The 26168-nt window shown below is 44.3% G+C and overlaps 2 protein-coding genes and 1 long non-coding RNA gene across 3 annotated transcripts in view; 1 reads left to right on the forward strand and 2 right to left on the reverse strand.

The window, feature by feature from the left end:
- Positions 1 to 21318, reverse strand: part of LOC119726990 (iduronate 2-sulfatase-like) — a 44196-nt gene extending 22878 nt beyond the window's left edge. The window contains exons 1-2 of the mRNA XM_038198853.1: positions 21232 to 21318; positions 18277 to 18521 (exon numbers count right to left, since the gene is read on the reverse strand). Coding sequence (XP_038054781.1) covers positions 18277 to 18482 — 206 coding nt within the window. The 5' untranslated portion in view covers positions 18483 to 18521; positions 21232 to 21318. The remainder of the gene's footprint in view (positions 1 to 18276; positions 18522 to 21231) is intronic.
- LOC119726991 lies at positions 97 to 4059 on the forward strand. Its single transcript, XR_005270878.1, has 2 exons — positions 97 to 489; positions 3092 to 4059. It is a non-coding gene; the product is annotated as an uncharacterized LOC119726991 (long non-coding RNA).
- On the reverse strand, positions 9085 to 12070 carry LOC119726989. The gene is made up of 2 exons (XM_038198851.1): positions 11472 to 12070; positions 9085 to 10865 (listed from the first exon to the last, which is right to left on the reverse strand). Exons 1-2 carry the CDS (start codon positions 12062 to 12064, stop codon positions 10016 to 10018), a joined length of 1443 nt encoding a protein of 480 aa, XP_038054779.1. The 5' UTR covers positions 12065 to 12070; the 3' UTR covers positions 9085 to 10015.
- Positions 21319 to 26168: the final 4850 nt, after the last annotated feature.

Raw genomic sequence — 26168 nt, forward strand, 5'->3', positions numbered from 1 at the left:
CCGCTCAGCCTCGAACGCACATTAGCCAATCAGAAGACATATTTTATTGATCATAGTCGATTGGCCAATCACAATCGCGGTAGTGGAGTGGTCCAGTATATCGCGTCGAAACAACATGGCGGCTTCCTGTGAGGAAGACATTTCGTCTTCAAGCGACGAAAATACACATGAAATATCGTGTTTTATGTGCATTTCCCCGTCAAAAAAGTGCAGAATGACGGCGTTCTCTGGTAAAACATGGACACGCTTCCTAGAGTACGTCATCAAATGGAAAGATTTGGATGGTCCTAAAGCACAAATTGTGATAGATTTTGCCGCCGACAACTCGGCAGCTGCAGCAGTGGCAGGCCTTCGCACAACTTTGTAGTGCAGCAATACCACAACACGGTGGATACCACACGACTTGCTACGCACGATTTACAGATTCTCAGCGCATTGAAAGAACAACGAAAAGCATGAGAAAGAAAGCCGATGCAGCAGCTTCTACAGGTGAGCTCAATATTTCTTTAAGCATGTTAAGAAAGCTTAAAACTTCATCATGTAAACAGGTAAACTGAAGTTTTACTAAATTACTGTCGATAATTTCGATAACAAAACTCAAACTCTGTCGTTGTTGTTGTCCATGTCATGTCATAAGCCCAATCAAGCCAATGTCTAAATCTTGCTGATACTAGTCCTAAAATGAATAAACTCTTAATAATCATGAGCATGATTTCAGTAATTTCAAGGACACAAGGAGTAATAATAAGGCAGTGGATATTTTGGCAAACCTTTAGTAAACGTTAGCAGGTTAGTTTGCTGAATATGCACTGAACATGCGCAGTTACTGTTTTTTTGTACTTAAACATTTTCCGTGAACAAATTTTAGTCTGGCTCCATGCCAATATTTTCGTTGTAACCTCGTATTCACAAGATGGGATTCAGACCATTTTATAATTTCGGACTTTATTTCCCTTTTAAAAAAAATCCTCCAGAGCCACAAATCTGAAAAAGAAAATGTATTACTCTGCAATAAAATGTTTGAGACATGTTAAAATAATAAAAGAAGAATATTCTTATTTATTTGGAGATGGGAAAATTTTTTTTTAAAATGTGGCGGAGATCGGGATCGAACTTGAGTCATCCCGCTCACTAGTGCTTTTGCTTAACCACTGTACCAAACGTGCTACACAACTTTTGGTGGGAATTTAATACATCTTATAATTCAGCCCTATCTTAAAGAGTACAGCGCACTCTGTTGATATGGATTGCCGCCGGCAAACCTTGAGTAAACGTTAGTTTGCCGTCATTACCTCCGGCAAAATATCCACTATCTAATAATAACGCAGTGGCTATCGTTACGGCAGCCATAACGTATTTCCCATTTTCTATCGTTACGGTAGTACTGCAACTTTTATAAAAACATGAGAAGAAAATATAAAATTAGAAGGAAAAAGTGAATTTGAACGTTATGAAATTCGGACTTTATTTCCCTTTTAAAAAAAATCCTCCAAAGCCTAGTTAGGCCAAAACAAAAAAGTCTCTGGTTTCTGGTATGGAGCTTGCCCAAAAAGTGGTGCGGCGACGCGGCTTTTTTTTTTTTAAACCTAATTTTTTTGCTTCATATGTGTGCTGATGACTGCAAATGGTGCCCGACTAAACTTAGTGCAAATATATGGGAGTCCAGAGAGGCCACATAAAACTTATTCTCGACCATAACCCAATCTAAAAACACGTTAAAATTGTGCAGCAGCTGGATTCCAGTCAAACCAGTGAGTTTGGCGGTTTTGAGACATCATCTTTCATTGAAAAAAACTTTTTCATTTTGCCGACGTGCATGGCTACGGCGAAGCGCGCGCATACCAGAAACCGGAGACTTTTTTTTTTTGGCCTTAGGTTAGAAAAGGAAAAAAATTTGAGTGCAAAACTGAGATGCAAACCCGCAACCTTGCGGTGCAAAATCCTACCCTCTATCGACTGAGCTGTCGCACTGCTCGCTAAAACGTGGGGAAACAAATAATTATATACCTGCGTGCGTATCAAAAAGTATCGTAGAGGGCGCTAAACAACGGCTGCCTTAACAATAGCCACTTCGTAAGTTACTTTCTAACTAGGGTTGTGACCATGTAATAAATTAAAGAACATGAACAGTGAGTAGGCCTATTCGATTGCAGGTCAACTCGCACCCTGACCGACTCGCCCCTTACCGACTCGCCCCCTGACCGACCCTTACAAGCTCGCCCCTTACAAGCTCGCCCCCTGGTTGACTCGCCTCCTAGCTGACTCGCCAACTCGCCTCCTAGCCGACTCGCCTTCAGACTGACTCGCCCCCTGACCGACTCGCCCCCTAGAAAATTATGCACCGTACGGGGACATCGTGAAAAAAAATTATATGTGTTGGGAAACAACTTAGCACAGCTTTACCGATATAGTGCAGCATGATTTTTCGCAGAGTGCCCATGGCGCGGCACACTGCCCGCGTTGGGCCTGTGCACGTAGCATTCACGGTGACTGCCGGCATGCGGAAGGTATCATTCACCGTTTGTTGACATAACTTGTTAATCTCGACTCTGGGTCCTCAGTTTCATTAAAAAATATTTTTAGAATAAATGAGGTAGGGCCTACATGTATGTTTTTTGGGGTATTTTTGGTTTAGTGGTGTTCTTATCAAACATACTGAACGGTTTTGAAAAAGTTATAAAAGAGGCTCGTAATGGAACTTTCAAAACCAGGGCAGAACCAAATATTGAATTGGGCATCCCGGCAATCGTAAAAGTTCAATCCCAAAACTAAGGTAAATGAAGCTGATTTGCTGGACCCTCTGTGTTACCCTCCACTGTCTTTATTATTTTTTTTTCACGATGTCCCCGTATGGTGCATCATTTTCCAGGGGGCGTGTCGGTCAGGGGGCGAGTCAGTCAGGGGGCGAGTTGGCGAGGGGGCGAGTCGGCTAGGAGGTGAGTCGGACAGGGTGCTAGCTTGTAAGTGGCAAGGTCGGTCAGGGGGCGAGTCGGTAAGGGGCGAGTCACTCGTACTCGTAAGTCGTTCATGTACATGTATCATGCAACCATGATTTTTTCTTATTGTTTTCTTTCTTGTGTTTATTTTGTAGAAAAAACAGCAACCACATCACAACTTGATGATGAACACAACATTGGTGAAAGTCCTCAACCAGCCAGAAAGAGAAGAGCTCTTCGTTCCAGCATGGGCAGACCTCCAGTGCCTGCAAGGTCAAATTCCCTGATTAAGCAGAAAAATTTTCTTCAAATTACTTCCAGCATGTACATTTTAAACAAATTAAGCTCTATTTATAAGGGCGTGATCACTGGATCTGCATAAAATTTGTAGATAAAAGGAAGCCATACATGTATCTTTTCTGTGGAATACATAAGTCAATTAAATTAAGTCTCTGACATTGTGACATCTTAAATTATATTATCATAAATTCAGTACAGCAGTGGTTTTATCAGAATTGTCTTTGTCATCCCTCAAAAGTTGTTTGTTACTGACTTCCTAATGTTGCATTCATTGCTCGTAATCTCGTTTGTAAGGTTTAAGATTCGTAGAAATGAGAAACCATTTAACTTTAGCCACAATATACCTGTGGGGGAGAGGGCAAAACAAAGTTTCACAAATATTAATTTCAAAATGGTACAAATTAGAAACGAAATCTTGGCAACCAGATAAAAATAGGCTTGGAGCAACTGACATTGCGGGGTAACTACCTGGTATGTTATGACGTCACTTGATGTTGATCATGCTATCGTGTTATTTTTTTGTTATTCACCTGCAATTGATGCTCCAAGCAAGTTTTAACTTGTTCTCATCATTATTTTTAATTATACATTAAAATCAGCATTAAGCTGTTTGATATTTTTTATGGGTATAGACCAGCAAGAACCTGTATTTATCACATAATACATGAACTGCACATTACTTGCACATTGTAAAAGCTTTGTTGACTTGTTATGTCAAGTAAAAACCATAACTCCCTTGAGCGTGTACAAAATGTATTGAAAATGGAGAATTTGGGATTATTATGGTTAATAAAAAAGTGTACAATAAGTATTTTAAAATAAATTGCATTCGTTCTGTGTTATTTGAGTTGTGATTTTCTTTTTATTTAATAACGTGTAGTTGGTGTATGTTGCGGGTTTGAGCAAGCGGTTCTCAGTAGTGTACAACATTACCACTTGTGAAAAGTAGTATGTTGTTCCTGGTACTATGGGCTTTCATTTCCTACCCTTTTCCCTCCCACCCCAGATGTAGACCACTGAATCAAAAAACAAGAGGCGTATTGATCCCATGGCCCATAGTCTATTGTAGTCTGGTTCCCTGACCCCAATTAAGATGAAACGGAGCAATTATAGACTTTGGGAAATTGAAAGGTCAGAGAATCAGTCTAGCAGGCTTGTACCCCTTCACAGCCTGGTGTGTAATCAATTGCAAAGAGCAGAAATGCAGAATAACTAAATATGCAAATGTAGGAGCAGTTTTTGAGAAAAAAAAGGCTAGTTTTCTCCAACGCTGGTCGGCCGACCATTGTTGGAAAAATACAATTTTTCTTAAAAATGTCAGCACACTAGGAGCCACGATTTTACAGGATGCCTAAGACTGTCATTCCCTAACAATCCAGTAAGGTGTTTCGTGATAATTTGATCATTTTTATCGTTGATACATGTATTTGCAAATGTTGTATTTTCCCTTTAATACATGTACATGCACTCAGTTTGTTTTTGAGGTTTCTTTGAAGATTTTAATTTTAATTTTGTTTATTTAATTTAATTGGATTGATTTAATGTAATTTAATTTTTGAGTGTGTGAACCTTTTAGTCAGGAGAGCCCCTTGACAGAGACTTTGTCTCTTTTGGGAAATCCTTCGGGAGCTGTTAGGTTTTTTTGGTTTTCTGTTATTGTCCTTTAATTTGTAGGTATTGGTTTTTACTGTTTATCCCGAGAAATATAGTAAATGTAAATGTAAATGTTTCTGTAATTTCCAAACGGGCCGATGGTTCACTTGGACACTCTGTGTACAGGAAACCCACACATACAGACCGATACCTTAATGCTCATTCATTCCACCCACCGTCAGTAAAAACCTTGGTAAACAGCACCCTACTTCGAAGGGCACACATCATCACAGAACACCTACCATCCGAATTGAAGCCTCCTCAATAAAGTGCTAAGAGACAATGGGTACAGACCTAAAAATCAAAACTTCGCACCGAATGCTAACTAGTCTCAGATCCCGAACACATCTGACATGCTGACTGCCATCCTTCCATACATTGGCCATGCATCACACAAGATATAGCGTTCCCTCCGTGAAGCGGATATTAAGGTCTACTACCGAACCCGCAATAAACTAGAAACGAAATTGTACACCCACAAAGACAAACACAATGTGAGCATTCAAGCAGGAGTTTACCGAATTTCTTGCTCGTTTAGCAAAGTGTACACTGAGAAGACCGGCAGAGACCTTACTACCAGGCTTAAAGAACACATACCTAGCTCACGGGCGCAGAGGGGAACTTAACAAATCTGCCTTTGTCAAACACTCTGCTGATTTAGATCATGTTGTTGATTGGGAACAAGCGTAAATCATAGCCCCAGTGAAACATTGGTACACCCGTCGTATCAGAGAAGCTATTGAGATCCACAAACATGATACTGTACCACAAGACATCGGCTATTTCATTAGCAACATATGGCATTCACTAATACCAAGTTGCAACACTCATGGCTCACAGCCAACTGACACACTGAGCAAGCAGCACCCGATTTCACGAAGCGCTGCCGAGTTGCAACTCGAGTTACGACGTGTAACACGCCGCAACTCGCGACGCATCGTATCATCCATTTCACGAAAGTCGCGATGTGTTGAACGCATCGTAAGTTCCTTGACAACGGCTTAAAACATGTTGCAAGTTACGACGTGTCTAGTGGTCATCGCAAAATAAGAAGAGTCATTTTTCTAAGACAGTTTTAAGCCATAAACATCACATAAACGAGATTATAATAGCGAGGCAATGTGTGTAAAGTTGCAAATAGAAAATTAATTGAATAATTATGAATGAGACCGGAATATTAGAGTTGAAATTTCAAAGTACCTATACACAGGCATGCAACTGGGAAATCACAAAAAAAGAGGAAATTCAAATTTTTCCCAGACTTTCTATTTTCAATGGCACACATGGGAGGTAAAAAAAAGAGGAAATCAGCTGATCCGAGGAAAAGTTGCATGCCTGTATACAGTCCAATGAGAGCTTGTTTTCCTTCAAAATTGCATCGCACGGCCGCCATTTTGTTTTACGTTTTAACAAATTTCCAGCTGAGATCCGACGAATTTTTGTTATATTGACGACTATTTACTGTACGCTGACTAAATACATAAAACAGTCATCGAGTTGTGCTATAAATACACCTATGAAGCATCGCAGTTACGACGTGTTTTATGAAATGAATCGCAGGGCACGTCCAGCTGCGTCGCATCGTAGAGATACGACGCGTCGCATCGCTGTGATGCATCATAAGTTACAAAAAGTTTGATGAAATCAGGTGCAGGACACTCAGCGGGCATCCCAGCCCAACACAATGCACAGTGCTCACAGCCAACTGACACACCCGAACGAGCAGGGCATCCCACTCCCAACACAATGCCCAATAGACAACCAATCAGAATCTACCAACATAAGCACTCCCAATCCTAACACAGCGTACTTCTCTTAATATAGCCCACAACTCTCTTCATTCTCCTGACGATGAATAGAGCAGGCTAGTGGAAACGTTGAGACCAAAGACAAGTTCTTTTAGAACTTAAAGCAGGACTGTTCTTATCAGAACAAAACTACATAGCGAAAGTTGATAATAAACAGGACAAGTTCATTTCAGAACTAAATATCTTCTAAGCAGTAGTTATTACCACATGGTGTTACCGCAAACCGAAACGATACCGATACTCCACCATGCAAAGCCTAAAATCTCATACTGGTGATTCTTCCCGTGGATCTACGAAAACGAAAAATGGGTCCAGCTAGCTACAGATGTCATTTTCACCATCCCCCATGAAACCGGGAGGCCTTTTCTGTCTGGCCACTTGGTTTAGCGGATTAATTTTCATGGTACTGCTTGGTTGATATGAAAGTGCTCCGTGACTGGGGCATGGCATATACGGACTCGGAAAGTCGCCGTTGATTACCTGGTTTTCGTCGAGTCTGGTCCTGCTTGGCAACCGGAACTTCCCGGCAAAAAAATCGGGACCCAGCAGCAGAGATGCCTGAGGGTCTGCTTGAAAAAAAAAACCCAGGAACTGGGTCTGCTTGAAAAAAAACAGGAACGGCTGCTTGGAAAAAAAAAAGTAACTTTTTTTGTGTGTGTGAAAAAGCCACTCCGAGTCCAACACAAAGTCCCTGTTTTCATCTTTATCTTCCAGCCAAGCCCAGTTCTGTTTATTTTTTAACTTTGCTTCTATGGCGTTCAAGCTGTCGGTTTGTTCAATCACTTTGACTTTTTCCATATTCCTAATATTAATTTTGCCTACCGAATTTCCAAGTAATATTGGACATGAAACATGCATGATTCCACAACACTGATCGGAAACCACTGACAACTGAAATGATAGACTTGATTTCCAGGCTGAATGCTACCTGTGCTTAGCGCACAACACGCCCGCAGGTGGTGAAGCACACGCGAGGCGCCGTTGTATACTGCGTGCAAGTACATTGCCTGCCTGTACCGCATGCAGGCTCAGCAACAACAAAGACGTTGTGCCGTGTGTGCACCTAAATGTACTAAATCGAGAGCGCTAACGAGGTAAAAATCAACGCATTTCCACAGGTTTTCTTCTCTTTTTTCCGATTTATTTTGACGGCCGGAAAAACTGGAATTGTGTGAGATTTAAACAAAAAACCTGAATTCCGGTTAAAACCAAAAAAATGGCATCTCTGCAGAAGAAGGAGTGATTCCATGCATTTTTCTGTACGAGATCTGAGCAACCTGTTTCATGGACATGCACATGGTTTTATCACGATACTCTGAATGAACTAAGAAGAAGGATGTTGTGTGTAATCCAAACCAAGAAGGCCAATCCACTTTCTTCAAGGTGTCTTCCAGCTATTTCTGGTTTGGTCGGCTAAAAGTACTTTTGTGAAACTTGATCCTATCCTGTCTGTAGTCAGCTTATCTTTGGCTGGGTGAGGAACGGCAGGGGCAGACAAGTAGTTTTCAAAATATTTTGTAGGAAAGCGAAATACGAGCTTGACTGTTTGTCAAACGATTTCCATTTCTTAGCTTCGGCCACAGATTGGATGTACTTGGTGCAATATTGATCCAAGGGTAAAATTGGAAAGGGTGAAGCTTTCCAGGTAGTGGCCCTGGTGCCGTTCAGCGCTTAAAGGATTGCCGAGGTGGAGGCTCATGTTCCTCTTTGCCTGTGTCTGGTATGCCAAGAACACGGATCACATCCTGTTGGACCAGACGGAGTTACGTTTCCAAGGGAGAGAGATGTCGTGCATCAATAACATCTTCATCAGATGAACCTTGGTCTCTGGAACATGCCTCAGCTTGACCAGTGGAATTCCCACCGCCACGTGGGGGCTATGTGGATCTCACATCTCCTACTGTCAAATCTTCATCTGAATCAGAAAAATTTTACTGATGAGAGAATGTAGATAGTTGGCAGTGAGGCAGGGGGGCGACTCACTCAGTGGCCCGATTTGCAACACTCGCAAATCCCCAGTTGCCAGTATTCAACAGCAGGTTCGCCGAACCACTTTCAGCAGGTGTCCCCCCCCCCCCCACAGAAGTGTGGGACGAGTCTACGAGTGATACTTACCCAAATAGCTACTACATATGCATATTTATTCAGCCGACAGGCTCAAACGCTAAAAGATTTAATCAACCAACGAGCGCCCTCTCGGGGCCTACCCATTATGCTAAGTCATGAATCCGCCATTATACTTCCTCTTTTTTCCCTCGCGCACTAAAGGTGAAAAACCATCGCAACGCGAGCCGAGAGTGGGGAGGAGGGCGGGAAGCTATTTGGGTAAGTATCACTCATAGACTCGTCCCACACTTCTGTGGGGGGGGGGGGGGGGGGGGGGGGGGGGGAGTCTACTTCATTCACTTACCCAAATAGCTACTACATATGCATAGAGTGGCACCGACAACCGGTGGCTGGGTAGGCGAGACGCCCTGAAATCAAATGGTTAAACAACAGTATATATATATATATACATAATGATTTAGACCATTTAGATTGAATATACATGGAAATGTATTACCTGCTTAGTTAGTCTCCTGGTCAGGCCGGGAAGGACTACTACGCAGGGTAGGGTTCATAGACGAAGACTGGTGTTGCGTCAGTACCGTCTTCCCCGTGTTCCCTCCAGTCTGGAGTACGTCACGTAGGTAGCAGGATGTGAATGTCGTTGCAGACTTCCAGCATGCTGCTTGAGAAATCTCTGAAATAGGGACCCCCCTAAAAAATGCCCAGGACGCCGCTACGGTACGTACGTCATGGGCTCGGACAAGGCCTTGGACAGAAGCATCCTTTTTGGATGGCCAGTCCGCATTTGCGAATTTGATAGCAGCTACTACCCAACGCGCAATGGTGTCCCTTGAGGCGGGGCCATGTGGCTTTATGGTTGTAATAAAGAGCTGCATGCATTTACCTTAGTGCGTGCCAGATACCATTTTAGGGCGCGCACCGGGCACCATAATTTGTCTGAGGGGACAGAGGAGGTCGACTCTATTTTGGGGAGGAAAATATCAGGAGGGCTAAAACTTTGGGATCAGGCGGACCCCACCTGGTTCCCAGCGGATATGTCCCAAATCTAAAGTCAGCGCATGGATCTCGCTGCTTCGCCTAGCAGTAGCCGCGGCGTGCAGGAAGGCCAACTTTATAGATACATGAATAAGGGGTGCTTGGCCCAAGGGCTCGTATGGAGCCTTGGCCAAAATGTTCAGGACCTGACCCAGATCCCAGGATGGGACAAATTGGCTCTGAACAATAACAGTAGAAATTCTGAACAATAGTTTAAAGAAGCACAGAGCGGATCCACAGTCTGTTCTGCGCACCACCTACTATAATGTCGTAGTCGACTGTCATAGATTCGTCGTGTTGAGAGACGACGTCCCTTTGCGGCCAGGGCTGCAGCGTCTTCAGAAAGACCTGCTGCTCGGTAAGCACGCTTGACAGTGGCCAGCACGCTAAGTGGAGATCTCCCGGAGATGGGTGTCGGAACCGGGACTGAGGTTGAACGAGTAGGTCGTGACGATCTGGGAGGATTAGAGGGGAGCCCACTAGGAGCCTCACCAGTCGGGGAAACCAGGGCTGACGCGGCCAAAAGGGGGCGATCAGCAGGATCTTGCATCTGTCTCTCTCCAGTTTCCCGATGACCTTTGTAAGGATTGAGATCGGAGGGAAGGCGTAAGCGAACATGTTTGTCCAGTCTATTGATAGTGCGTCCGAGGCCCATGCATGAGGCTGATGGGCTCTCGAGCAGAACACCGGGAGCTGAGTGTTGATTGCTGAGGCGAACAGGTCTATGTGTGGACGACCTAGGATCGAGAAGATCTGACTTACGATCCTCCTGTTCAATGACCACTCCGTGGGAACTACTTTGCCCCTGGAGAGAGAGTCCGCTATGTCGTTTTCCGCACCAGGAATGTGAATGGCGAGTAGATCGACTTTGTGTCTGAGTAGCCACTGAAACATTTCCCAAGTCCGGTAGCACAGCTGGGGTGATCTTGTACCGCCCTGTTTTTGTTGATATATGCTACCACTGTCGTGTTGTCGGTCTTGATTAGAACAGACCGGCCCACTACGTCTGCTTGAAAGTGGTGTAGGGCATTGACTACAGCCTGGAGTTCTAGAACATTGATATGTAGGGATTAGAGGGGAGCCCACTAGGAGCCTCACCAGTCGGGGAAACCAGGGCTGACGCGGCCAAAAGGGGGCGATCAGCAGGATCTTGCATCTGTCTCTCTCCAGTTTCCCGATGACCTTTGTAAGGATTGAGATCGGAGGGAAGGCGTAAGCGAACATGTTTGTCCAGTCTATTGATAGTGCGTCCGAGGCCCATGCATGAGGCTGATGGGCTCTCGAGCAGAACACCGGGAGCTGAGTGTTGATTGCTGAGGCGAACAGGTCTATGTGTGGACGACCTAGGATCGAGAAGATCTGACTTACGATCCTCCTGTTCAATGACCACTCCGTGGGAACTACTTTGCCCCTGGAGAGAGAGTCCGCTATGTCGTTTTCCGCACCAGGAATGTGAATGGCGAGTAGATCGACTTTGTGTCTGAGTAGCCACTGAAACATTTCCCAAGTCCGGTAGCACAGCTGGGGTGATCTTGTACCGCCCTGTTTTTGTTGATATATGCTACCACTGTCGTGTTGTCGGTCTTGATTAGAACAGACCGGCCCACTACGTCTGCTTGAAAGTGGTGTAGGGCATTGACTACAGCCTGGAGTTCTAGAACATTGATATGTAGGGACCGAGTGTTGTCGTCCCAAGTGCCTGCAGCTTGTCGAGGGGGAAGGGAGGCTCCCCAGCCCTCGTTGGAGGCGTCGGTGGAGATTATGACGTGAGGATCCCCTCTGGGGAAGCTCCGTCCGCACCGAATGTTCTGTTCCAATAACCACCACCGAAGGTGTGGCCGAATGACTTTGTCGATCGAGACCAATAGAGAGATTGGATCTGTCTTTGGTCTGTAATGTGCCAGAAGATGCATTTGCAAAGGACGCATCCTCAGTCTGCACCATGGAACCAGGTCCACTAAGCTGGCCATGAACTCTAGAAGTTTCAGCCAAGCTTGCGCTGGAGCGACTTGAACGGATAGGAAAAGTTTGAGGCACTTCCGCAGGCTGGTAACACGTTCCCCTGTGGGGACGGCTATGCCCCTGCGTAGATCGATCTCTGCTCCCAGGAAAGTGATTTCCTGGGACGGGATTAGGTGGGACTTCTTCTCGTTGATGATGAAGCCTAGCCTCGTCGTCAACGTATACGTTTCCCAAATTCTGAGCAGTCTGGCCTTCTGATTTTGCCACTATCAGCCAGTCGTCGAGATACATAAAAATCATTATATTTTCTCGTTGGAGACGTGATGCAACTGCCCGCACAACCCTGGTGAACACTCTTGGCGAGGTTGATAGCCCGAAGGGAAGGGCAGTGAACTCGTAAGTGCGCCCCTGATACCGGAAACGAAGGAATCGGGAGTGCTCTTGGAAGATGGGGACGTGTAGGTACGCGTCTTTTAGGTCTAATGACGCTTCCTCACGCTGGTGTGGGTAATGACTCTAGAACTACATGGAGAGTTTCCATTCGGAAACGTTTGGGTCTGACAAACTTGTTGAGCGGTTTCAGATTGATTATCGGCCGCCATTCGCCAGCCGCCTTCTTTGGTGTTAGAAAGAAGGAGGACAGGAAGCCTGTGAACTGCTCCATTGGTGGCACCAAGCGGACCACTCTCTTCTCGATGAGGGATGAGATCTCTTGTTCGAGAGCTAATTGTTTGTCTGTGTTTGTCGGAACCGGTGTTTCGCAAACACATATTTCCGACGGAGGGGTGCTTGTAAATTCTAGTTGATAGCCGTGGCTGACTATAGAAAGCACCCATGCATCGGAGGTGATCTCTCTCCAGGGCCCTACAAAATTTCTGAGGCGACCCCCGACGGGCCCCAGTGTGGGGGTCGGCTCGGTAGGGGCGTCACTGCCGCCACCCAGAGCGGGGGGCTGATTGCCCACCGCCATGTCCCTGGCCGCTAAGTTGGCGTGCAGGGCAGAGTAGGGGCGTGGAGCTGAAACCATTGCACCAGCTGATGCCTTGGCCATTTGTTGGCGAAAGGGCTTGAATGGTTTCTTAAGGGCAGGGCGAAACGAGAGAGCACCCTTCGTTGCCTTCTTCCCAGAGAACTTGGGCTTGTTGGTGGCTGAAGGCTTCTTCAAGCTCAGTTTGTCTGCTGTCTCAATTCGTTTGGCTTCAACTTCCAGAACTTCCTGGAATTTGCCTCCGAAAAGGTCTTTGCCCATAAGAGGAATGTCTTCCAACTTCTTCTTAGCGCCCTCGTGTGGTATGTAAAGTGCATCCATCACGTTAGTCCTACGTGACTTGGCAGACAGCATAGAGATTCTCGTAAATTGGTCAAGAGAGAAACGGAGTATTTCGTCCAGACACTGGAAGGCTGCTGCTAACATATCGGCTGGAATTTGTGAATCTTCCTCACATGCGCAGACGATATATTCAGATAACAAGTAAAAAGGCGCTTGTTTGTGAGCCAAATCTAGCTGCCTCATCGACCTTCTTCATTGTATCCTCCATCTTTGTTCTAGTCTTATCGACAAATATTGACTTGGTCGGGGCTTTGCCGCTATCTCCAGTCAATTTGTCCTTGGCCGTATCCGGAATAGTAGGAACCGTAAAGAAATCATTTCGGTCCTTTTCTGGAAATTGGAAATAGGCTGCCGACCTTTTGTTGAAAGCCGTCCATTTCTTTGAATCGGCGATGCGTTGTATGCGATCCACTGGCATAGTTGGGAAAGCTGGATCCCGAGGTTCCTCTACGCCAGTCCGGTGTTTGAAAGAACAACGGGTGGTCTCTGGTTTACTGCTCTCTGGTAGTTGCAGTACCCGAACCATATCTCTTTGAACCAGCCTCAGCTGAGTCTCAAATGGCGAAAAATTGCCAGGGTCAGTGGCCTCATCATCCCCAGAGCGCTCATCTTTTGAGTGAGTGGAAGGGGGGTGAATATCATCGACATCTATGTCAGGAGCATCTTGAACAGAAGTGCCCAAATTCATAGATGGGTGTAAAGACATTCCCGCCTGTGATCTCGAGGGCGCCCAATCGCGGCCAGGAGTAGGTGGATTATCTGAGCAGACACTGATGGCAACCCCAGGATCTGGGGGCCCAGTGTGTTCCCCTCTCATCCCGCCCGAATTCGGCAGGATTGCGCCCGGATCCGGCTGAATTAAGCCTGGATCCGGCCGGATCGCGCCCGGATTCGGCTGGATTGGACCCGGATCCGGCCGGATCACACCCGGATCCAGCAGGATTAGACCCGGATTTTGGTCCGGAAATGTGGCCGCCGGGAGTGACCTCTGAGTCACCGCTGGGGCCGATCTCCATTGTTGTTGTTTAGTGAGGGCTGCTAGCGAAACGTTGATGTCCTGGTAAGCTTTTAGAAAGATTTCCGTGGATATACCTTTGTTTTTCTTTTTCCGATGCGTCGACTAACGGGGGGAATCCCCTGAAGAAGACGGCGCTGCCTTGTGTTTCCTTTTCTTACTTGGGTGACTTGATTCACTGGATGAAAACTCCGATAATATCCTGGGAATTCCGGAGCATTGATCAAAGAATGATGTTGACTGCGAGTCTGTGGCCCGAATTGGGGGAGGAGGCAAGTCAGTCACCGCGAGTCCTGCCCATTCCGCACGGGTGGAAGCAGGAAGCTCGGAGCGCGATGAACGCGCAGACGGGACCGGTGAGGATTGAATCCTTTTACCACTCCGTGACTGGTCGTCCCCGAGGATTGCTGGAGCCAGCAGACCGGGAGGACGAGGTGAAGAAATTCCCGTGAAACCACGGGAAATCGACGCCGGGTTGCTAGGTGACGCCGGGCGAGGCGGCCGAGGGAAGGGAACAGCCAGCGGCCGATATACCCACGAATATCTCGCCGCTATCTCGTTTGTCGCCGCACTGCCGAGATAGCTTAGGACGGGCGAGGGGCAGGGAACGACCTCTGTCGATATACCCAACGAAACGTCCTTTTCTAGCTTACTAGCTCCCGAGCTAGCTGAAACAGTCAGGGGGCAAGGGAACAACCTCTGTCGATATACCTCCACTGTACTCGTCTCGCTAGGCCCTAGCTCACCGCGAGCTTAGGGGAAACGAACGGAGAACAGGGAACGGCCGAAACTGCTGTATTCTTCGAAACGTTACGCTAGTCCCCTGAACGGCCGAAAGTCTGACTTCCGGAACAGGGGCCCCACGTGTGGGGCGACTAGCAGACCTTGTGGAGAATAACCGCACTTCTCTCCGGGGATATACGACGCACTGTCTCCCCTAAAGGTCTTTACGGATTCGTCCGTCTATGGAGTCATAAACGAAATGCACTGCTTTTTTTTTTTCTTTTTTTTTTGACAAAGAAATATTATTATTAGATAACTGTACAACAGAAATAATAATAATAACTCAGGAAAGCCGACTCGGCTAAAAGGGGATTGCACTCGATCCCAAAGGGAGAACCCATGATGCCTACCCGGCACTGGGCTAGTCCCGCGGTGCCGACCTGGCCCGCCGCACACGGTGTCAGACAAAGGCTGAAAAGCCTGCTACGCCACGTGAAAGAAAAACGAAAGCAAAATGACTCCAAAATGACTCCAAATGAGAACTACTTAACTCAAACCAAACTCTACAGTATTTTACACAACTCACTTAGTTGATAAATTCTATAAAACAGAAACTCTTAAAGCGAAAATCGTACAAAAACTCGTCAAAAGGCGAGAGCAAAATTTTTTGCTTCTGCACCATGCCGTCGCTAGAAAAAAAGAGGAAGCATAATGGTGGATTCATGACGTAGCATAATGGGTAGGCCCCGAGAGGGCGCTCGTTGGTTGATTAAATCTTTTAGCGTTTGAGCCTGTCGGCTGAATAAATATGCATATGTAGTAGCTATTTGGGTAAGTGAATGAAGTAGACTGGACGCTTCGCACAAAAAGACTGGTCCACAAACAACAACTTTTGCAACCCACCATTTCACCTGCTGCCGCAGGTACTAAATGTCATCGAAGCGACTCGAGCATGGGCAACAATAATTGCACCGCACTGGCCAGCACAGTCGTGGTTTCAACGCCTTACAAGCACGTTAGTTTGTCCTCCGCTAAAAGTTCCAAAGTGCAACATATTCATTCCAAATTGCGGACAACCAGAACCCTGGACAGTGTATGCCGGGCGCGTATGTGGAGGCAATCACTAAGTGCACAACGGTGGTCAAAACGAGCCACTCTACAACTTCCTCTATGTCTAGCCCCGACAACTCTTGCTGCTTACAACAGGTCGATTCGGAAGCTCCACTGTTTTTGCCACGACAGGAAATTGGATTTCCCTCCCATGCAGCCAGATATCATAGCTGATTTTCTGTGTTCAATTGCCGACAATTCTGATACGCCTAGGTCACAACTAATAATTGCCCAAGCTGCCTTTGGACATATGTATCATGCATACGGTTTGCACAACCCTCTGGAATTGGTTCCAATCCAACTGCTAATCACAGCACTCGTCAAATCTGGCACACAGAAACCAATGACTAAATCCAGAGTGATTCCGGTTGAGCCATTCTCTGACTTATTTTGTCACTGGCAGGACAGTGAATCACTCAGTATCAAGCAGCTGCGTTTGAAAACTATTACTTTAATGGCTCTTACTCTTATGCTCTGACCATCGGACAGTTTGATACAAACACACTTGGTACATCTTATATTTTATTATTATTATATTTTCAACTGATAATGTAATATTTACTGATACAGGTGTGGATGAGATTGTGTTCCACGGTATTAAGAATGACACAGCTCGTTTAGGGTTTCAGGTTCTAATGCAACCGGTAAATAATACTAAATTAAATCCGGTGCAAGCTCTCAGTGATTACATTGTACGGACCCAATTGGTTCGACCCAAGGGAAACCCAGTATTTTTGTCATTATTGCCCCCACATGGTCCCATCAGTGCGTCTACTGTTTCAAGCATCCTAAATGAAGCCATTCAATTGGCTGGCCTAGCAAATTTGGGATTTTCCGTCAAAAGTTTTAGGCCCACTGGTGCAACAGCTGCAATAGATCTAGGTCATGATCCAGAAATTACTATGCATCAGGGTCGCTGAAAAACAAGATCTGTGTTTTTATCACTAGCGTCAATGTCTGTAGCTATTATGGGGTATGTTTCTTGAGTACCGGTACATGTACATGTATGTAGGTAGTACTGTTAATTTTCCTCTCTATTATGGCACATCCAATTAAAATGTTTGTATTTAACATTGTTTAATTGTCCAACTTATTGTTGTTGGTGTTGGCTATAATGGAGGTTTACAGAAATTGTAGTTTGCCAACACCCCAACACAGTAACAGCACCACCAAGCGCATTAAATGATGACCTGGATTACCATCCAGGTCAAAGGTCATCTTTGCCAGTTGAAAGTTTGTACTTGTTTATTGATTGATATGTGATTATTGTTGGCAGTGGCGAGACTGGGAAAGATAAGGCACATCCAATTAAAAATGTTTGTATTTAACATTGTTTAATTGTCCAACTTAACGTTGTTGGTGTTGGCTATAACGGAGGTTTACAGAAAGTATGGCTTTGTGCCCTGCTCGAACGGTTCTTACTGGCTCCCTTCATGTTGACCCCGATAGCCATGGGCGGCAAGACAGTCTGATCACTCTGGCCCACTGCAACTCTTGTGGGGATGCCCACACCCGGTTCGGTCGTCAGGGTTGATCCTGCATTTCAGGGGAAAACTTCTCCGGGCAGGTTCATAGTCTGGGTTAGGTCCCTGGGAGGAGAACTTCTCCCTAGACTCACCCACTGAGGGAGCTGTAGTACCCATGGTTAGCACCGATTCCACGTTACGGGTCAATGAACTCCAAGACAATATTTTTTTATCAACGAATGTTATCTTGTCGCTTAAAGAAATTTGGGGTTAAAACTCATGTTTACAACGACGTGAAAAAATAATCAAACTCAAGAAGACTGAAGATACTCTACATTTGTTCTAAACTACGAACAAATCTTAGACAAATGAAGAACTTAATGAATAATTGTATAACTTTTACACTAGTTTGTAAACAACCCCCCAAAACCCAAATAATCAGCATCATCATGTGTTATACAAATAATGAATGTTTATGAGTGCAATGGCGAGAATATTTTCATGAGTTGAAAGATTGAATGTTCCATTCAACGAGGCAAAGCCGAGTTGAATGGAACAAAAAATGCACGGTTATGATGTAGGCCGTGCAATGCTTCAATTAATGAACGTCGCGTGACCTACCATCCTTCAATCAAATGACAAGGATTTACTTGGGTGTTATATAAAGGTCAATAATTAAAAGCCTGGAAAAGTCCTCTGTTCTGCTGCACTACCTGACTATTGGCCGAAAGGGGACGCCAACAATCAGAACAGCTGGCTGGTTTGCCAGACTTTTCATAGTAAGGTTGATTTATTCTGTATTGAAATCAGATTTAGCTAGAAAAAGCAAGTTCTTAAGAGCAGAGACAAATACACTGAATGACATTACCTGAATGGCAAGTGTGGTTTATGGTACCCCACTGCCATAAAAAATGGAGTGTGTGGAGCTGGATTGATAAATGATGGCTTGACATGGTGGCTCAGCTTCTTCCCTCCTTTTGAAGACAAACTTTTCAGACTAGAAATGGCATATTCAGTACTTTGAATGTCCGGAAGAGTTCCCTCAGGCACTTGGGTGACATTAACAGGACACATGGTGTAGTAGTGGAGACGACCATCTGCTCCAGGACACACCTGATTTACAGCACAATGTGTTTAAAACCCTATGAGTTTGTGGATTTTCAGGTAAATTAATTGTCTGCACACCACAGCATAGTTTTGGTTGCATGACATCCTTAGCGGTGAGATGTATCAGCATTCATGGGTTATTGAACTTAGCAGTGGTTCACAGGGTGACCGTAAGGTTATGGCCAAATTCTGCTAAATCCACTTTAAAAATCTGTCAGATTCATCAAAAATCTGCCAAATTCCACAGAATTACCCGAAATACACTATAAACACTTAAAATCACATGCAAATTTTGTAGTGTTGCCTTAATTAAGGTTCAAATTACATTATAAACAATCTACATAATATGTTATGAAATTGCATAAATTTCAACCAAAACGCAGAAGTCCGGTTCCCAGTGAACCTCAGCACCTATAGACCAGCCAACCTGTCCCACTATGAAAGGGTTTGTTTGAAAATGTTTGAAGCTTTTGTAAACAAATATACTTTTTTTCAAATTTGCTATGATTTTCTGTCAAACAACCATTTTTGCAGAAGTCTGACAGAAATCTGCCCCAAAAACCCATTCTGTCAAATTTTCTATCAAACTAGTTATTTAACAAAAAATATGTCAAAGTTAGCCGAAAATCGGCTAAAATGGTCAACATAGTGGTTCACCAAAGTGGGGTACCTACAAAAAAAGTTTATACACGCCAAGAAGCCACGCCGCAAAGGACGTCTTGGGTGCATTTGCACGCGTGCATGACGCAGCTTGTCTGGTTTCTGTATGTACTGCAGTTTCCAAGCCAAACGTGTACAGCTTGTAAGGCTGTAGCTTTGCTGCATCTAAAGTGCTCGTCGTCAATTGAACGTGAATGGCCATGATCGACCAATCCTTACAGACAACTGGTCACTTGGTGCCTAGTGCTATGCATGCCAATGCATTTGCACATGTACCGGTATGTTGCATCACCTGATTAACGGTTTTCAGAACAGCTTGTTTGTTTCCACCAGTGCACATGCGCTGTTATTTTGCATAAGATGTTTAAAACAGGGGTCCAAAAATGAACATCGTCTGAGGAACAAATTATGCATTTTTTTTTTCAAAGAATGGACCCTGAGAGTTTGACTCAGAGCCAACATTTCTTCAAGTTTTTTACAGGTGCATTTTCATTTACACCGTCAGTATGGAGGCCCATTTGTGCAAGGTGTAAAAATAACAGCGTTGCTGTTGAAACCCCTCAGCCAGAGTCAAGTTATCATCCGGAAACCATTAACCTTTAACTCAACATGGTGACCTTGACATTTGACCTTTGACCCCAGAACCAATCCCAACATGCCTGTACCAATCGGCAACCCCCTACCCAAGTCAGACACCAAAATTTAATTTCTAACTCAAGTTATCATCCAGAAACCATTCACCTTGAACTCACCACGGTGACCTTGACCTTTGACCTTTTGACCCCCAAACCAATCCCAACTTGCCTACTCCCAAGGGCAACCCCCTACCAAAGTTAGACACCAAAATCTCATTTCTAATTCAAGTTATCATCCGGAAACCATTTACCTTTAACTCACATCGGTGACCTTGACCTTTGACCTATTGACCCCAAATCCAATCCAAACTTGCCTGTACCCAAGGGCAGTCCCCTACCATACTTAGACACCAAAATCTCATTTCTAACTCAAGTTATCATCCAGAAACCATTTACCTTTACCTTTAACTCACCACGATGACCTTTGACCTTTTGACCCCAAAACAATCCCAACTTGCCAACACCCAAGGGCAACCCCCTACCAAAGTTACAACCCAAACAACATTTCTAACTCAAGTTATCATCCAGAAACTAAGCTGCCGTACTAAAATAACTTACGTGTAATACTAAAAAAACCGAAATAACACAATTGTATTGCAACATAACGCAGTAGATTGCAAAATAACACAATATATACACATGTAGGCCTACATGTACATTTGTGAAATGCTTTTGTGTACATACAAACTTCCGTGGATTTGCAGTTCGGCCCTAATTGAACGCAGTAAATCATCCATTTGGTAATTGGTATCTGGCTTAAAGTGTAGGCAAGCACTTGTATCAAACTGCTTGAGTACCAGTCCTTCAGGTCTTGTATGTCCCTCACCAGAGTGTTATGGTCAGCCCTTTGGTTCTTGGGGGGGGGGGGGGGGCCGCCCTGGAGGTGCCTGAGGCTGTGAGACCTGTGTGCCAGTGTGCATTGTCACCAAGTGTGCGGTGTGGCTCAACTCGACCACACTCTATGACTTGACTCGACCTTCTTGGCTTAATAACTTGACTCGACTTGAGTTCCTGCCTTAAAATGACTTGACTCAAGTCACAAAATTCAGTGACTCGTTACAACTCTGACTGTATAATTATGTCTTGTTTTATTGGCTAAATAAAAGGGGAAAAAGGGACACACACATACTTGTAGTAAGGAAAACAGGTTGCAGACAGTTTGCATCAGGGGACAAAGCCCAGCTTTGTAAACTGTTTTGACAGTGTACAAACAATATACCGTTTGTTTAAATCTGGACAATAAGTCTCCATTAGTTTTCTTCCCAAAGCTGCACTGCATAAAATTAGAACTTCAAATGTTCATCCCGGATCCAGAGGTATACAACTAGAAAACACATCAAATCCCTTCATTTTCAAGAAAGTCTTATACTTTTTATACAATGTTTTTTTTTTGCATCAATTTGAGGCTTATCAGTACTCACCTTTAATTTGCTGTTCCTCTTTGTTGATGGCCAGTAGCAAGGGATAGACCAGCTCAAAGGATAGTCATCAGTAAAGTTTGAACATGGACCTAATAACACAACGTAGACAACTGTCATTTCAAACTGTGTAACTGTTTTGGCTCTTTCGTCAAGTTGCACTTTGACGGCTGAAAATGAAAAGCATTTTTAGCTGTTGCGGCAAATCAGCTGAAACAGCTCTTGCAATAGTGTAAATGTGTGCTGGCGAGTGGGGGGATGGGGGATGACCATAATCCACAAATTGCCTGGTCGTGAAAATTCGAGAAATGGCGCTTACATCAAAACGGCGCATTTAAAAAGTTGTGTAGTTTGTTTCTCAACTTTTCAGAGCTATTTAACACATTTTGGTTACTGGGATGTTTGCAAAATACCTCAAAATTCACAATTTTTTGTTCCATCACGACAAAGTTTTTTTGGGGGAGGGGATGATTCAATAGCCCATCCCCCTGGTCTAAAAAGGGGGGGGGGGATATAGACCCCCATCCACCCCGAGATTCACCCTGAGCTCTTGTTTTTGTTAATGTTTTTGGCCTTTCCCCAAAGTTAGGCCAATCTTTGGTCACTGGGTGACATAAAATTGGGCCTGTCTGATTTTTGAAGCTTTACCCCTTGTTAACTACATCTGACAATTATATTACTTTCACTGATTCAATCAGGTTGAATCAGTGTACATCAGAGTGCAGTTTCCACTTTCACAAATTGTGTCAAAATATTAGGTGTGGTCATCAAAGTTTGGTCACGTGTGAAGGTATGAAGATTATCACCATATCTCTCAAACCCAACATTCTAAATTCAATTCAATGTGTGATTGCATCAAATAATTGTACAAACTACATGTGAAAACAGTGTTGTAGGTCTCGAGACCTGGTCTCGGTCTCGAGACTGTCTCGAGACCTTTTTTTGCTGTCTCGGTCTCGGTCTTGGTCTTGTCCTATCAAAGTCTCGGTCTCGGAAGGGCTGGTCTCGGTCTCGAAAGCTCTGGTCTCGGTCTCCGTCTCGGATGCCAAAGTCTCGGGTTTTACCCCGAGACCTGTCAAGACCACAACAAAATGCACCATTTACGTATGGCTTTATTTATTTGCATACTGAAATGAGTACAAGTCTAGTCTTTATTCCAAACATAAAAGAATTTGTTAAGTGTACAAAATGTAAGTCTCATGCTGAAGAATGAGATTGAAGCTGGAATAAAGACCAGTCAATTCAGCTTGTCAATTCGGTGCACAGTTACGTTGCCAACGTATTTCACTGGTACACATTGTACTGTCCTAGACGTGATCACCAGCGCTTGCACGTGCAAATGTTACACGTTCTTGTGCTTCATTTCCGACATTTAGGGAGAATTTGCAAGACTTTACGTTCAACAATAAGCCTTCTACAAGTAAAGTTTTACCTTTGTTTGCAGCAAGTTGTACACCGACTTCACTAAACTTTGTTGGCTGCAATTTAGGCAGTAATTTAAAGGGCCTAATTTTAAAATTGGAATTCGCCTGACTGACAACATTTCAGAAGCTGTTTTTCGGGGCAAGGTCTTGCATAGTGTGTTAGTTATATTTACATTAAAAATCAATAGGGTACTGGTAGGAAACTCATCCTAAATATTTGTGAATTTTTTCAACCTGCCAATACTATATTTGGAAATGTGAGATTTCTTTTGTTTGTTTTTTCTTTATGCTTGGTCTCGGTCTCGGTCTCAAAAGTCTTGGTCTCGGAAGTCCGGTCTCGGTCTCGAAAGAGCTGGTCTCGGTCTCGAATGCCTCAGTCTCGGACATGGAGGTCTCTACTAAAACACTGGTGAAAAATCTAATTTTTCTATGGAGTGGGAAGGTGTTTTTTCCAAGCACTTGTTGTAGATTAAAATTTGAGTTTATCTTGTTGACCACTCCGTGCTCATTAGCAAAATTCTTCAAATTGGAGTGCATCATAAGTATCATTCCTTGGATATGTAACTTTCTTCACAACCGTGAGCAATGTGTCAGGTTTAACAATGGTACTTCTGATTATGTTTTTCTGAATGGAGCTTTGGAGCCGTCTCTCAAGGCACTAATTTAGGACCTGTAGGTTTCCAAATTATGATTAATGATGCCGCTCTGAGTGCTAATTCCAAATATTGGAAATATGTTGATGATCTTGCCTTTGCTGAAAATAGGAAAATCAATGGCATGACCAGTTTACAAAATGATTTGGATGAATTCACAGATTGGGCAAAACATAATCACCTGAAATTAAACCCATGTAAATGCCAGGTTCTTGAAGTGTGCTTCAGTAAATCTGCCCCAATTCATACTGAATTGTTTATCGGTTCTGAACAGCTCCAGTATGTCAACAAAGCTAAGGTTCTGGGCCTCTGGTTTCAAGCTGATCTTAAGTGGGAGGCCCAAGTTGATCACATGGTAAAACAAGCAAACGAATGCCTCATTATGTTGAGATCACTAAAACGATTTGGCTTTGATCACGAGGAACTTTTGGTTGTTTACAACAGTTATGTCAGACTTATGGTTGAGTATGCGGATGTGATATGGCATTCTACAAAAAAATAAACCGATGATCTTGACAGGATACAGAAACGAGCTTGTAGGACCATTGCATGATGGTCCTACAAGCTATGTAACTCGGATGCACTAGATAGCAAAAGAGTAGGACATTGCTTAAAGGGCTCATGAAGTGAATATTTCTTAGAAACATATTTTGTGCTTCTTTTTAATCCTCTTAAGTGTATGAAAACCATTAAATTGATATTTCTTTTTGGTTAATTTTGTTTAAAAGTGCACTTCTTTAAACATTAAAAATTGTCCATGCTTTTCCGGACAACTGAGGGCGCTGTTGTCGTGATGTCATTTCAGGGAGCACTGTTCATATTGGGCGGTTTTCTATTGAAATAGTGTAAATCCAATAAAAAATGCTCATTGAAAACAAGTTTGCTCATTGACTTACTGCTATGAACTGACACAACAAACCACTAATGAAAAGAAAGTTTACGACAGCGAAATATCCAAAATGTTGGCAACTTTTTGTGCATAAACTAAATGCAACATTGAGGTTTCTGCCTGATATGACATCACACTTTTGCTCATGAATATGGAAATTTTTGTTAGCATAAAAACCAAAAAGGCACAAAACTACCCTTGAAAATGGCAAAATGAAAATTGAAAATAAGGTTAAGAGACACAAAGGTGAATTTTAAAGGATTGCATTAAAAAAAACTACATTTCATGGGCACTTAAAAATTTGCTAATGCACTTGGCACTAATTCAAGAACAACTCAATACTTCCCCCTACGAGGCTAGCAAGTCATGGTAGGAACCTAAGGAACAGTAATCCCCCCAAAGAAGTGTGGGACGAGTCTACGAATGATACTTATGCAAATAGCTACTACATATGCATATTTATTCAGCCGACAGGCTCAAACGCTAAAAGATTTAATGAACCACCGAGCGCCCTCTCGGGGCCTACCCATTATGCCACGTCATGAATCTGCCATTATACGTCCTCTTTTTTTCTTGTGCCCTAAAGGTGACAAACCATCGTAACGTGAGCCGAGAGTGGGGAGGGGGGCAGGAAGCTATTTGGGTGAGTATCAATCGTAGACTCATCCAACACTTCTGGGGGGGGGGGGGGGGGGGAGTCTACTTCATTCACTTACCCAAATAGCTACTACATATGCATAGAGTGGCACCGACAACTGGTGGCTGGGTAGGCAACACTCCCTTAAAACATAAATGGTTTATATACATCATGATTTAAACCATTTAGATTGAATACAAATGCCAAAAAGCATGGTGTATTACCTGCTAAGTTGGTCTCCTGGCAAAGCCAGGGAGGACCACTGTACAGGGTAGGGTTCTTAGACGAGGACTGCTGAGATGTCAGTATCGTCTTCCCTGTGTTACATGTACCTCCGGTCTGGAGTATGTCACGTAGGGAGCAGCATGTGAATGTCGAGGCCGACTTCCAGCATGCTACCTGTGAAATTTCTGAGATAGGGATCCCTAAAAAATGCCCAGGACTTCGCTATGGCACGTACGTCATGGGCCCAGACAAGACCTTGGACAGAAACATCCTTTTGGACGGCCAGTCCGAGTTAGCAAATTAGATTGCTGAGACTACCCACACGCAATGGTATCCCTTGAGTCGGGGCCATGTGGCTGTGTTGCTGTAATAAAAAAGGCTGCGTGAAACCACCCCCCAGTGGTTTAGTGCATGCCAAATCTCTCTCTCCAGTTTCTCGATGACTTTTGTAAGGATCGAGATCGGAGGGAGGGCGTAGGCGAACATATTTGTCCAGTCTATTGATAGCACATCCGAGGCCCATGCCTGAGAATGATGGGATCTCGAGCAGCACACCGGGAGTTGGGTGTTGATCGCTAAGGCAAACAGATGTGTGGGCGACCCAGGATCGAGAAGATTGTACTTGCGATCCTCTTGTTTAATTACCACTCCATGGGCATTATTTTGCCCCTGGAGAGAGCGTCTGCCATGTCGTTTTCCATATCCGGATGGCATGTAGATCGACTTTGTGTCTGATTAGCCACTGAAACATCTCCCACGTCAGGTCGCATAGCTGGGGTGATCCTGTACTGCCCTGCTTGTTGATATGTGCTACCGCCATCATGTTGTGGGTTTTGATTAGAACAGACCGGTCCACTACGTCTGCTTGAAAGTGGTGTAAGGCGTTCATTGACTACGGCCTGAAGCTCTAGAACATTGATGTGTAGGGACCAAACGTTGTCGTCCCATGTTCCTGTAGCTTGTTGAGGGGGAGGGGAGGCTCCCCAGCCCTCGTTGGAAGCGTCGGTGGAGATTATGACATGAGGATTCCCCCTTAGGGAAGCTCCATCTGCACAGAATATTCTGTTCCAATAGCCACCACCGACGGTGTGTAAAATGACTTCGTCGATCGA

Source organism: Patiria miniata, unplaced genomic scaffold, assembly GCF_015706575.1.
Source record: "Patiria miniata isolate m_02_andy unplaced genomic scaffold, ASM1570657v1 HiC_scaffold_2, whole genome shotgun sequence".
In the NCBI taxonomy this organism is placed as follows: domain Eukaryota; kingdom Metazoa; phylum Echinodermata; class Asteroidea; order Valvatida; family Asterinidae; genus Patiria; species Patiria miniata.

Excerpts from the sequence above, each read along its gene's own strand:
- LOC119726989 (XM_038198851.1), bottom strand. The coding sequence starts at position 12,064 with ATGATTTTTATGTATCTCGACGACTGGCTGATAGTGGCAAAATCAGAA. Across the intron at positions 10,866-11,471 it reads CGACAACACTCGGTCCCTAC|ATATCAATGTTCTAGAACTC; the intron begins ATATCAATGTTC and ends TCTAATCCCTAC.